A 14,179-nucleotide genomic window follows, 5' to 3' on the forward strand; every position below is an offset into this window, starting at 1 on the left:
ACACAATTCTAAACACAATTTAACATTGAGCTCAATGGGTTTCCTACATAAATGCAGCTAGTTACTTTATCGATTACTTTTGTAGTCCCAGGACTGGATCCTAGTTTCAGTCTTGGGGTCTAAGCTGGAAACAGTTTAGCAAAAACGATTTGGCTATTGCTAGGATTTTTAAGAAATATAAAGCTATTTCAAAAGTTCACAATTAAGAAACTTTTTTATGAAATTTGGCAATGTTATCCAATGGGAGGAAAATCGAGCTGCAGTTAAAGTACGTTCTTGTTGCTTTTGTAATCCATGACTGGGCTCCTAGGGCCAGCACTGGGGTCTATACTTAAAACAGGTAAGCCATTACGTTTCAGTAGTAGGTACGATTTTTAAGGAATATTTGTACTTTTCAAAAGTAGACACTTGGAAGAAATTTCACAGAAAAACAGTCAATGGTTTTCTATGGGCAAAATTTAGATTACTAGTAATCACAGTTGTGATTACGTTTGCGGTTCAGTACTGGGCTGAAAGATACAGCACTAGCTTCTCTCCCGATTACAGGGGAGTACTTCGGATTTCGATATTCGGCTGATTTTAAATGAATATTTTAATAATATTTCAAAACTTCACACGTAGAAGAAATTTCACAGAAAAACAGTCAATGGTTTCCTATGGCAGAAATTTAGATTACTAGCAAACACTGTTGTAATTACTTTTGCGGTTCAGTACTGGGCTACAAGGTACAGTACCGGCTTCTCTCCTGATCACAGCCGAGTAGTTCGAAATTCGTTATTTGACTGATTTTAGAATAATATTTTAAAGTCTCAAAACTTCACACAGAAGATTTTCGAGTCAAACCAGTCAATGTTATCCTATGGCAGGAAAGTGAGTCATCGGTTTCCAGGTGAGTACTCGACTGGTGAAGTTAAGAACTCGGGGGTCCCCCAGGGTCAGGTAGGTACAGTTAGTACACCCTCAGCGGCACAGGGGCGGCCGGGTGCAGAGGTAGTTGGGCCCAATGTTATCCAATGAGAGGCAGGGGACCTTCGGTTGGTGGCTGCTGGCTAGCAGGCCACGCGGCTGTGGGAGCTGGGCTCCTGGTCACTTGCTCAGGGCAAATGGGGAAGTCGAATAGGGTACAGGTTGCACTGCCAGGGGCACTAGGGCGGCTGGGTGCCGGGTCCTTTTGAGCAGTCGGGCTCTCAATGTTATTCAATGAGGATCTTACAAAGGCTGCAGGCTCGGGGGCGGTGGATCTTCAGGAGCGACCAACACTTCGAGGGGTAAGTTGGGATCTTGGAGGATAGGTAGGCACCCAAGAGTTGGGCACAGGGGGCCGTGGGGCGCCGAGGTGTCTTTTGAGGTCGGGAAATCTTACCCCCTGCTGGTCGCGGCTGGAGAGGTCCTTTGTCCTGAGGCTGCAGGCGTCGTCGGGGTCGTCGAGGAGGGTCCTTGGGCACTGGATTCAGGTCAGAATCGCCTGGGGGACGTCCTCTGGGTCTTGATTCACTCCGGCACAGGCCAGGCTTGGCGGGTGCAGAGTGTGCAGGGTTCGCGGTTCCAGGCTGATGCCAGGGCTTGTTACTTGCTTTGAGCAGTACCACTGCTCGTGGGAGACCCAGATAGTCAGAGTCTCAAGGCAGTCAGGTCCTCTGGGGTTTTTGCGGTTGCTGACCACGGGAGATGCCGGGGTTTAACAGAAGCAGGTTCGAGGGTCGACAGACCGGTAGGGCTGGGGCCAAATCAGTTGGTGTCTTCCTCTTTTTAGCAGTTGCACGGCAGGTCTTCGTGTTCCTTGATCTTCTTTCTTGTTTCATAATCTGGATCTCAGGAAGAAAGGTTCAGGGAACCCCTAAATACTGAATTTAGGGGAGTTACAGGTAGGGCAAGGACAGGGACCAATAGGTCCCTGTCCTAGGGTGGGTACACCCCTAGCCTGCTCCTCTTCTGTGGGAGGGGGCAGGAGCCCAGCTGTGATTGGGCAGGGCTCCCCATCTTCAAGATAGCCGGAGCCCAGGGTCGTGCTTCACCTAGTCTTTCCCACCTAAGGGGTGGGGTTGGCACAGGCTGGCACCCCCCCCCTTCCTGACGTAGCGTTTCCCGCCAGTCTTTCCGCCACAGTGGGGGTCAGGACTGGTAGGGGCCAGTTGCTGGGTACAGCAAATGGTCTGGGGAAGCTCAGAGGTGGCATGCCTTTGAAGCTTCCCCTGCCCATTCTGGGGGAGGAGACCTAGCACCTCGCCAAGGATGTGCATTGTTGCAGGCCCAGGAGAGCGGGGGCTCTCCACCCAGGAGTCCAGCAACATGTCTGCTGTGTGGCAGCCTCTGCAGCCACTCAGCCCAGCCGTGGGTTACAGGTTAGGTTTCAGAGGGCATCTCTCTGTAGTGCATTTTACATTAAATCCCACACTGACATCATGTGGGTTTAATGTGCTGAGAAGTTTGATATCAAACTTGTCAGTGTAGCCATTATGGTGTTGTAGAGTTCGTAATGACAACCTCCCAGCACCATATACTCTTAATGGCATCACTGTACTTACAGTGCCCAGGAATGGCCCTGGGTACTGTAGGGGCACAGGGCTCATGCACCTGTGCCCACACCACTGGCATAGGGTACCCAGCTAGAGGGGTGGCTGATGTATGCCAGGGCAGTGGGGTTGTGGGCATGGCACACAGGGATGTGTGCCATGTCAACTCTGTTTAGTTCTGCATCTAGACACTCAGCCTGCAAAGGCAGTGTGTGGGTGTCAAGGTACAGGGCTCCTAAGGGTGGCACAATAAGTGCTGCAGCCCTTGGGGGTCTTCTCTGTCAGCCAGAAAGTACACTCTTGCCAAAAGGGGCTGAACCAGCAGCCAACTAAAGAGGGGCCAACCAAGGGACCCCGAAGGCACAGCAAACCACACAAAGCAAAACGGTCACTCAAAACACCAGATTCCAGGAGCAAGTGGGATAGCACCTCCCACCAAGTCCCTGAGGATCAACAAACCAGCCTACGGAGGAGGGGGGGGGGTCGGGGGGGGGGGGGGGGCAGGAACAGAGCCCTGCAAGAAGACGCTGAATGGCGGAGTCCGCATGAGTGTTAAACAGAAGGACCCCATCAAAGGGCCGGTCAACCAGGCGTTCCCTAATATTTTCAGGAAAAACCGCATCCCGTAGCCTAGCATGGCGACAGAGCCACAGAAGTGGCCCTAGCACAGCAGAGAGCCTTGGCAACATCTAAGGTCGCACAAAGAATAAAGGCGGCCAACTCCCTACCATCCAACACATGGCTCCACAGATTAGCACGGGCACCCTCATGGGAGACATGAGAAAGAAGGGACTGACCGGTTCACCCATCCGCAGAATGCCAGCGGCTGTAGAAATAGCCCGAACAAAGGCAACACTATCCTCAGTAGTGCGTCGCAGAGGAGAAAGTAATTTCTTTGTGGGTGACTGCTGCAGACTAAGCCACCCATCCCCAAAGTCCGGGGGGGGAAGCGGCCAGCCCCGGAATAGTGGGGGATCCACAGATGAGTGGGGAACCTGAGTGGCCCCTGGGGAAGGGAGGGGGGAGGTTAATAAAGTCAGCCACGGAAAGAAGGGATCGAGGATTTAGGCCATAGGGACGGCGAGGAGCCCATCCTGGAAGATGCCGGTAAAAAGGCAATGTGGCGCCCTGTCTCCGGGGAAGAAGACACCAACAGATGATCGAGGGGGATTCGGGTGCAAGCCCGGAGTCCCAGCGATCTCCTGCGACACCACAGGGAGCCCGGTAGGGATTTGCAACGAGGCAGGGATGGCAGGCGCCGAAGAGGGGAGCCCCGAAGGACTACACCTAGACAACACCACTGTCCTACGACCTGAAGCCAAAACCTTTGGCGCCTAGCCTCTGCGGGAGTCCGAGCGCGAGGCAAGGGATCTGCGGACTTCTCAGGAGGTGGAGGAGGGGCCAAAGAAGCCTGCAGAGCCGCAGCATAGGCAGTCATTTGGGCCCTAGTCACCCCAATGCTGAGAAACGGCGGGTAGGAAGGCGACAGTCGGGGGCGCACGTCCTGAGGGAAACCGGCGCCCACCGCTGAAGGAGGACAGGGCCTCAAAAACAAGCTGAAGGACCTACCAGTCGCGATGCCCTTGGGGCCGTGGCGAGGGACGATGTCGCAGACAGAACCGGCGGTTCCTGGCCTCCGAGGTATGGGATGGGCGCTGGGACGACCCCGACCTGAACAAGCGGGCCGACAGCAACTTCATCCAGCTCTACCGCCGTGACTTAGGCTCAAGATGCTCGCAGAGGCACCACATGAAAATTAGGTGAGGGACATGGGACGTGCACAAAAGGTAAACGTTTTGAAGCCTAAAGGCATTCGCACACTGTTGCACAACGCCAAAGCGTGAAAAAGAAAAGAAGGCCTGGAAACAGGCCAGGACACAATCAGGATCCGCGTTGCACGCGGAAAATAGAAACCAGCATTTGCAATGCAATAGGCCTCGCTTTAAAAAAGTGTGAGCGATTGGTATTGTAAATGAATTTTTTTTTTAATGTGTAGGCTTTGAAAAAATATAAATTAATAGCATGGTTATTCACAAAGCCAATAGCTTACACTTTCCTAATGCGAGTCCTATTGGCTATGGCAATGCTTGTTGGTAGCAAACAAGGACAGTGATGATGCGGTGGTGCCCCCGAGTGATGCGGTGGTGCCCCCGAGTGATGCGCAGTGCGCTAGGTTATGCGTATTCTAGTCAGGCGGCTATGTATGTACCACAAGCTAAGTGCATACGGGTAACAGGTGTGCAACTGTGGAAGTAACTAGTCCAGCGTGAAATGTCACAAAACAGGGAGGACCGCAGCCACACATGCATGATCTTTGCTGGAGCAAAGAGCACGTTCATCAATAAACAACATGAGTGATGACGAAAAGCTTAAGTGAAGAGAGCGCACAGAACGTGGGAAGAGAGACTCAAGGGGGCGTTCATCCCTCGGAAGGTATCGCTATCAGCTAGTTATCCTGTGTGTGATGTAACGTCAGGAATGTAGGAAACCGCCTGATGCGGCAAGGCTTCCGCAGTCGGCATGGCTCCCAGGCACAGTACAGGGCATGAAAAAGACTAATGGATAAAGCAATGCACACGAAAAGAACGCATCGGAAAGCGATGTAAGGATATTGTGCCCGCACCAAAGATTACTGTGGTGTTGGCATGTTTGAAAATCAGAAACCTTCGTGCGGAATGCAACAAAGTAATATGCTAGTCAGGATGAAGGAGAGAAAAAGTGTGGGGGCGGAGAGTGGTGCAGCACAGAGACTGAAGCTAAAAATAAAAAAATAAAAAAGCTCTCGGCATTGCATGCGTGGGAGTGCATTCCTTTGAAGTCTGATTGGAGGGGGGGGGGGTGGGAGGGGAGCGGCTTCCTTTGCAGTCAGATGCCGAGGCTCAGACAAATGGTGGTGTGCGAGCGGCTTCCTTTCAAGTCTGAAGCGGGGGGCACAAATGGCGGTGTCTTATGTTGGTGGCTCTGTGCACGCGCATAGTTCACATGAACTGTATGCGATCCGCAGCCTTTTTGTTAGACTTTTCTTTTCCGCTTACAATAATCTCGCCGGAGCAATGCGCAAGCGCATTGGCTCAGGCGAGACCTAAAAACTGACTTCGGCTCGCTGGGGTGGGACTTCTGTAACCTAGCTGACGTCACGGACGACGTCAGGGCGGAGTCACGTGGTGCCGTCCCCCCAGGGCAGAGGGATGCTGTGGCAAAAAGTTTTCCGGATCCAGTCTCATGCCTGGGGATAATTGTATGTTAAGGAACCTGTGGCTAGTAGTCCATCAGATAGTACTTAACAGAAGTGGAGCTTCAACTCTTGCACCTGCTTTGTTTATATCTGGAAGTGCTTCCTGTTGGGGTATCATTTCTGTAGAATGAGCACTGCGCCAGAATGAATCTGGTCTGTGAACTTATCCAAGAAGAGGTTACCATTTTGTGCAACACCTCTACCCAAGTGGAGTACTTTCTACTGGCTAATTAGTAAGTGCTACTTCATTGGGTAAATGTATAGTGCATAATGTCTCCAATGACCTTGTATGTCTAACTTTTCTATGGGATTGTTCCTCAAGCATCTTCACCAGATAACTTTACAAGTTGGAGCCCGCCTCTTGGCGCACTGGTGGTGGGGCGAGGATGCGTGTTTGTAGAGTGTTGTAAAAAGGGGATGTGGCCTCTGGCCACTCAGAAATCCAGATGTGTGTGGCTTACTAGAGGTAACAGGTTAGCTAGTTGGCACCCAGGGACCATCAGGAGGCAAGGGGACTTCATCCCCAACAAAGAGTGCGCCAGGAAGCGCTTTTGCATAGTCGGGGAGAAAAGGGGCAAGGCCTAGGACCACCTCTCAGCAATCCCACTGTGTGGGGATTAATGGAGGTACCTGGTGGGCGAGTTGGCCCCCAGGTACCCTCTGTAGCAACTGGGACTGCATCACCTAACAGAGTCCACCAGGAGGTGCGTTAGAGAGGTGCAGAGAGGGGGCGGGGCCTCCGGCAAGTTGCATTTTTTTTTAATGTTCTTTTAAGAAGGGGGGCTGTGTGGCCCCAAAGCCTCACAGCAGCTTTTGAGCTGTGTGGCTCAAAAGGGTCAAGCCCTTTTGAGCCCAAGGGACCCCATCCCCAAGGGCCTGACAGTTTTTTTTGGAAGGGGCCATGTCGCCCTCCTCCTGAAGCCAATTTTGGCCCCAGGAGCCCCATACCCAGCCTAATTTTTTTTTTTTAACTAAAAAGGGGAGGGTGGGTCAAGTGGCCACTCTCCCGGGTCATTTTCAGCCAAGGGGACCCCATCCCCTGGGGCATGGCCTCAAAGTTAGGGACAGCGGGGGAGCCCCAATGCCCCCACGGTCTCTGCTGGCTCCCTGTCTCCTCGCCTCCTGTAGGAGCTGGCACTGCTTTTGGACAAAGGAATCTGCAAACATGGAGCTCCCTTTGCCCAAAAGCAGATCTGCGTGGCTTCTTGAAAGCGGGAGCAGTTTTTTAGAGGGGGGGGGGGGGCTCGGGGAAGGAGGGAGTCCCTCCAAAACTTTTAGTTAAAAAAGAAAGCCCTGGGGAGGGGGCGGTCCTCAGGGCTGCAGTGGGGGCGGGCAAGAGCCCAACACAATGTTTATTTTTTATGAGGCAGTCCTCCCCCCACAGGCCCCCACATCACATTTGGCATTACCTTCGGGACCTGGCCCACCCTGGGGCTTAATTAAACGAAGCACAGAAGACAGTGCTTAGTTTATTTTTTCCCTTTTTTTCCGGCAGGATTCGCAGACTATGTGAATCCCGCTGAAAATATTTTTTTAATGTTTTTTTTTGCTTTTGCCCCTTGAGCAGGTCTAGGGGGGTCAAAGTGTTCCTACACTGCCACTTTTTCTTGTTTTTTTACCTTTTTTCTTGTGATTCGGTTCAACCAAGTCACTAGATGGCTGCCAACCCTTCCTGGTTGGAACTGTTGGCAGCCAATCAGAGTCAAGCTAGATATTGGGAAGGTTTGCGGATCCACCGCGGTCACCAGATATCAATATTTCTAAATATATGAATTTCTCAGTAACTACTAAACTGATTTACAACATTTAGCAGAAAGAGTGCACTCTGGACCAAGCTTTGGCCAATTTTGATGTAATTCCGTTCAGCAGTTCAGGCTGTAGCTGCAACAAAAGTTCCTATGAAAATTTACATGGAGAAGACTTGTTTTGGGAACCCACTCCCTTTTTTCTCGGCCACCGCTTGAGGAATCACCCTGAAACTTTAAAGACATGAGCTGACCGGAGAGCCCCATTAGTTTTGTATAATTTGTGAAGATTTGTCAAATGGCGCCAAAGATATTTGCAAATCAAATGCTTTTCCTATGGAAACCATGTCCTAACTATAACTATCTACTGGCGATCTACACACCTCTCTACCTCTACCTCTACCTCTATCTCTATCTCTATATCTATATGCACATGCCCACAGTGACGTCGGATACACACACCGCAAAGCAGTGAATGGCACAATAACTAGAAATACAGAGAATGGCACAATAACTAGAAATACAGGGCACAATTACAGTGGGACAGAAAAATGGGCACAACGCAATCCAGACCATGGTGCGAACACCTACCTGCACAGGGCAGAGGCACAGCAGAGGGAGAGAGCAGGTCCCTGGCCAGGAGGTCAGAGGTCTTTCACATTATGGTGGTGCTCCAAAGGTAATAGACAATCGTCCCGATTCGAAGGACAACACCGGCTGCATATAGCCTTCAGAACGAGGTTCCTGGGCAGCTTATTAAGGTCTGTCTATTACCTTTGGAGCACCACCATTGGATAACGCACTGAAAAATATTTCCTTATAACATCTAGATATACATCTCCATATCTGGTGAATGACGAAATTTTACGTGTTACCGGCAATACAAAACACATTTTTTCCTTCATCACTTACAGATCCTTTTGTTGTTAAATTAGATTCATCGGAAGTCCTATTCCAAAGTTACATAACCTTGCAGTCTCCGGACTTAAGTCAGACCTTCATCCTTCATTTTTGAATAATAAAAGAAACTTTTGATAAATCCAGACGCTTTTTGCAAGTTACTTTCCAACTGGTGCTGCCTCCATATCTCTACACACAAAAAGGTATGAATACACGCTTCCACACTCAGATTGCCATATGTGTTAAGGCCTCATAGGCAGGTTTATAATAGGGCACTGAGTAAACAGCATGATACATTTTTTAAATATAGATCATACCTGGAGTGAAATATTACTTACTTGGATGTTTTCTCATAAAATGTAGCCAGCGGCTTCATCAGAAATTCAAACAGTTTCCTTATAACTGAAGCCAAAGCAATACGGCTAATGGTGCTTGTTAAGATGCCAATGAGGTTATTTCCGACAGACACCAGGGAAGAGGCTGGCATTTCCGGTGAAGGTTCTTTAGACGCAAGTGCATGAAAAGCGTCAATCATCTTTACTAATAGTCTCAAGAAAGAGCTCAGGTTTCCGAGGGGCTCTCTTTTCCTCTTGGCCCAGTCCGTTGGAGTCTGTGGTGCTATGGTGAAAAGAAATACTGCATTTCAAGGCAGGTACCTTTCAAATGTGTACATCAGCAATTAGTTACAGTTTTTAAATTCAGGATCAACTTGGAAGAAAAGTAACAGCCTAGACAGACTATTTACCCTCGCCAGTGAAAGGCTCACAGAGTTAACATGTCTAAAGCGTCTTTCATACACAGTGATGGGAGTTCGCTCGCTGAGGGATACCGATGTCATCATGACTGAGCTAGTGAAGAGAACATCTCGTGAGTAGCAGTCAGTGTGAAGAGCAGATCAGTTCCTCAATAACATTTTCCTTCATCAGCTCACGCCAAATGCGATTTTGAAGCACTGTACACATTTTGGAAAAGCTCTATGCAGTTACATTTTCAAGGTGAGTGGAGAAGAAAGGGGGCATAAAAGGATGAAATGGAGAAATCACATTACTGCAGGTGAGCAAATGTTTTGAAAGAAATACAGTCTCATCTCAGTCACTAGTGCACCCCTAATTCATGGTCTTCCTTCATATTAATGGGATGGTGCTTCTGTGTGGGAGGAGGCAGGTACATCTCTTCACATCTCTGTTCAAATTAACGGGAATGCTGTGGACCAAAGCCACTATCCACTGCCCGAACCAGGATCTTCAGAGTCTAATATTGACTTATCATTGCCCTATCTAGGGACCTTGCATGGATTTAAGGGTCCATCCAGCTTTGTCTGCGAGATCAACAGTAATACTGGGTTGAGAAAGTTTGTCCATTGTGGTATTAAGCCTTGAGAGTATCATGGGGAAAGCTAACATTTGTTTAGGCCTGAGAACACACCCGGGCAGAGATGCAGAGGAAACTAACCATCTGCTATCGGGGAACCTCTGATCTTGCACCTGTGGTTTAACCAGCATTGGTATAGCCAATGGTTCTCACCTTTGGGACCTTACAAGTGTTCAGTTATCCAGCACAAAATCCTTGGTGCAACAACATCACGTGTTGCATGGCTAAACACTTATAAGGTCACAAAGATGAGACCTATTGGCTATGCCAATTCTTGTTTTTCATCCCACTTAAAGCCCTGTACTTCTCAAAGTTTGCACAGCGCTCTGTGAGGTCCTGCGTCGCTGGGTGTGTTGTGTCAAACTTGATTCAAGACTTAACTCAAGAAAGAATCAAGGCCAAGCCGGAGGGTGATATATGTGGAGAGCCCCAGAGTGCCAGAGGACGCGGTCGCCATGCCATTGAGAAAAGTGTCAGAGCTGGCCGACGCGACTAAGAATGGCAAGCGCGCTCTGTTTACATAGATTTACATTTAATCTTCAGTAAGGCAACTTTAAAATGAGGGCTGTGTGGCAAATTGAAGTAAGATGTTTGTGGCGTCAGACTGAATCTTGGCTTGTTTTCGATGGAACAGTGGTTCTGTTTGCTTATGTAATTGTTTTTCATTCACAGATTGACGTGAGCGGGGTAAAGCTTTCCTGTTTGAAATGCGCCTTGCATAATTATTTTTAACAAATATCTATGGCAGTCTATAAAAGGTTACTACACCGAGAAAGTAGTTTTGTGTTGGCGAAAGGGGGTGAGCGCCAGGGGTTTTATTGATATTCCTGGCCGGTCTCGAGAAAGCACCACACACCGAAGCACTGCTTAAGCCACTAGCTCAGTAGATAGAATAAACTTTAAAACCACGAGCGGTGTTGCAGTGTTGGACACGTTAAGTGCTGCTGCTGGGAATTCCAGTTGACCTGGGATGCACTGGATACAATCGTGACGTGTGAGGTCTGCGACAGTGAAATATGTGTCATAGAGAAACAAGCAATGGCCGCGCGGCTGTGAAAGTGACACAGCCGCAAAAGTGAAAGTAATGGCCAGCGATGCGGAGGAAGAGATAAGAAAGGCTGATGGCGGGTGCACGCAAGCTAGAGGCAAGGAAAAGCTTGTGGGTAGCACTTTGAAAACCCCCTTACTAAAAGTCGAGCAAGCAGCGCATGCGCTTCTCTAGGCTCAACCTAGAAAGTGTAGATGGGGATAGCAGAGTGTTATGTGATCAGTTTAAAGATTAAAAGTGCCTCTATGCAGAGTAAAACAGTATTTATTGAATCTCCCTAAAGTGTATATTAAAAATCAGGGAGATATGACTTCAACACAGCAGGGATACTCAAGGTAACATGTCTGAAGCTATAATAGCAAACTCAAAGGTTTGTGGCAGACATCAGGACCAAAACTGCTACAATAATAGCGGACGAAGTTTGTGAGGATAAAAACACTAAGAAAAGTCATACAACTAGTAAGTCATACAAAATATGAAAAGGTTGACCACTGTTGTAACTTACAAAAGATGGGTTGCAGGCCTCTATTCGCAATCCCCAAGACAGTGTAAACACAGGGGCACCCTGGTGCGCTGTCCTGCCAAACTAAACTGCTGGTAGAGTTTAGTTTGGTAGGACAGCAGCAGACACGGTCCAAGGGACTGAGTTAAGGCATGCAACCCGATCCTGATGAACGTCACCTATAGGTACCCCACTGGGAGGTATTTTTAATCTTCACACGGATCCTATTACACTCTGGTATCCCCCAACCAAACCTTTTAGCTTACATAGGGTAAAAAACAAAAAAAATTAAAGAGCTACTCCCCTATTGGAAGTCCTAGCCCACACCTGATGGTTAAAGGGTGTGAGGAGGGAACCTATGATGAAGCATGCCACCTTCTGGTGGATGAGGGTTCTGGGGGGAGGGGGAGAATAGATCAGAATAATGATGCCCAAGTATGGTAACCGTACCAATGTGTGAACCCTTCGATTGGATGCATCTTTGTTGCAGTTCAAGGATTGATTGGGAGTAATGCATCTGTAGCTTTAAATACTACAAACAAAAGAGCACAGAGAGGCAACACACGTAAATAAGCACAAATGGTGAAAAATTGATGAAGAGCTCCAATTATTACTTCGGTGGCGTGATTGAGACATTGTGTCCGTCGAAATGGGCTTACGGTGCACTTGATATTCGGATGAGAAACCTTTAGATGTTCTACTTATCATAGTGAACATTCTTTTGTTCGTTTGGATTGGAGGATCAGGAAATAAACTTGATTTTATAAATCTGGGAATTATCAATTTGAGTTATCACGGACTTCCTAACATTCGACGTACATTACAGAGTACAGTATTTCGCTGCCCTGAGGAAGCCCTATTCAGGGTGAAACAAGTTGGCTGCAACTGCACTGCATTACGCTTTGTGATTCAGGCAACTATTAAAAGATTTGAAAACGTCATTGAAGAGTCCAGATAGATTGCTTTTTTTAGCATTTGTGTTTCTTTACATGTGTGTTGCCTCTCTGTGCTCTTTGGATTATAGTGGTTGGGTTCATTGGTAGTGGGCCTAGGAGGTGGGCAACAGTGACTTAAAGCTTTCTAGCATTGTGCATAGTCCGGTAGTGAGGCGTTAATCACTTGTTGCCATTTCCCCCCCTTTTTTTAGCTTTAAATACTACCGCAGGACCCCTGCTGTGTTGCAATTAGCAGGTAGGCCTGTCCGAGGAAAGTTGGGAACGGGTGGGATTTAGAATCATAACGCTTTCCCAAAATGTTTTAATTTGCAAAAATGATGTCCTGCCCTCAAACAAAGAAACAGCTGATGCTTGACCGCATCACGTTACACCCATCTCCAAGATGTAGGCAGTGTGAGTCTGTGTCAACAACAGGGAATATTTATTAATTGCAGGGTATTCCTTATCCCTACTGTGCATGTCTTGGTAATTTGAACTCAGTAATCCAATGCAAGATCCGATCCCTCACAAACCTTGTTTGACAGTTAAAGTCAACATTGAGATAAGGAAGTACTATTATGGTATACAGAAATAGAACTGTAACTGTGAAATCTAAAACAACTTTAAATTACATTGTCCGAAATGTGATTCATATACTGAAGATATCTAATGTGGACAAGTCAATAATGGTGCAAGATAAATGTATGGAAAGGTTCTTTATTTAGACTGGTAGAGAAAGGGGGCAATTCAAGGTCACTTCATATGCTCTCACAAGAAATAACAATCGATTGCATTCTTTAGTTATTTCTTGGTTTGAATGTTTGTATATTTAAACAGTTGGGCTGCCTGTTTGTGAAGTCTTTGTTACTGCACGTCTATAGAGGCAAGTAATGCTTGTGGATCAGCGGAGCCGTACAGATTTCTAGCTTGGCCACCTTTACCAGCTCACATGACAACTTTAACTACACAAGATCTCAGTGTAAAACCCGTAGGTCATTAATGGTTAGGCTAATGCACAACATTCTTTGTGGACTTGCACAATGTACATACTGGCTTAACATCCATGGAATCAAGTCAGTTGATAACTAGTTGAGCTTCAAAGAGGGAACACGAATCGGTAACTTGCATGGTTTAGATGCATGGGAGATTCCACTCAAAATACCACTAACCAGCTTGAAGCAGAAGGACATGTTGGTATTCCTGCTATTTGGTCTCTATACTGCAGGTCTCAATAAGTTTGCAAGCAGTAAGGCTTTTATCGCCAAAACATGGACCGCAGCATATTCAAATCCTGCAATAGAGAGGATTTAGTTTCACTTGATAGAACAAGCATAGGCTTAACAAGCATTTGCAAAGCAATAGGTCTCGCATTAGGAAAGTGTGAGATATTGGTATTGTAAATGACAATTTTTTTAATACGTGTTGGCTTTGAAAATATATAAATTAATAGCATGGTTATTCACAAAGCCATTAGCTTACACTTTCCTAATTGCAAGTCCTATTGGCTATGGCAATGCTTGTTGGTGGCAAGCAAGGACAGTGCTGTTGTGGTGTCCCCCGAGTGATGTAGTGGTGTCCCCCCGAGTGATGTGGTGGTGTCCCCCCGAGTGATGTGGCGGTGTCCCCCCGAGTGATGTGGCGGTGTCCCCCCGAGTGATGTGGCGGTGTCCCCCCGAGTGATGTGGTGGTGTCCCCCCGAGTGATGTGGCGGTGTCCCCCCGAGTGATGTGGCGGTGTCCCCCCGAGTGATGTGGCGGTGTCCCCCCGAGTGATGTGGCGGTGTCCCCCCGAGTGATGTGGCGGTGTCCCCCCGAGTGATGTGGCGGTGTCCCCCCGAGTTGTGTTGGCTTTGAAAATATATAAATTAATAGCATTGTTATTCACAAAGCCAATAGCTTACACTTTCCTAATGCGAGTCCTATTGGCTATA

At 47.9% G+C, this 14,179-nt stretch overlaps 1 protein-coding gene across 2 annotated transcripts in view; it reads right to left on the reverse strand.

The window, feature by feature from the left end:
- RIF1 (replication timing regulatory factor 1) overlaps positions 1-14,179 on the reverse strand; it is a 424,226-nt gene that overhangs the window by 194,721 nt on the left and 215,326 nt on the right. For both annotated transcript variants that reach the window (XM_086957241.1, XM_086957240.1), the window contains one exon: positions 8,732-9,011. In XM_086957241.1, coding sequence (XP_086813367.1) covers positions 8,732-9,011 — 280 coding nt within the window. The remainder of the gene's footprint in view (positions 1-8,731; positions 9,012-14,179) is intronic.

Source organism: Lissotriton vulgaris, chromosome 2_1 (assembly GCF_964263255.1).
Source record: "Lissotriton vulgaris chromosome 2_1, aLisVul1.2, whole genome shotgun sequence".
Taxonomy (NCBI): domain Eukaryota; kingdom Metazoa; phylum Chordata; class Amphibia; order Caudata; family Salamandridae; genus Lissotriton; species Lissotriton vulgaris.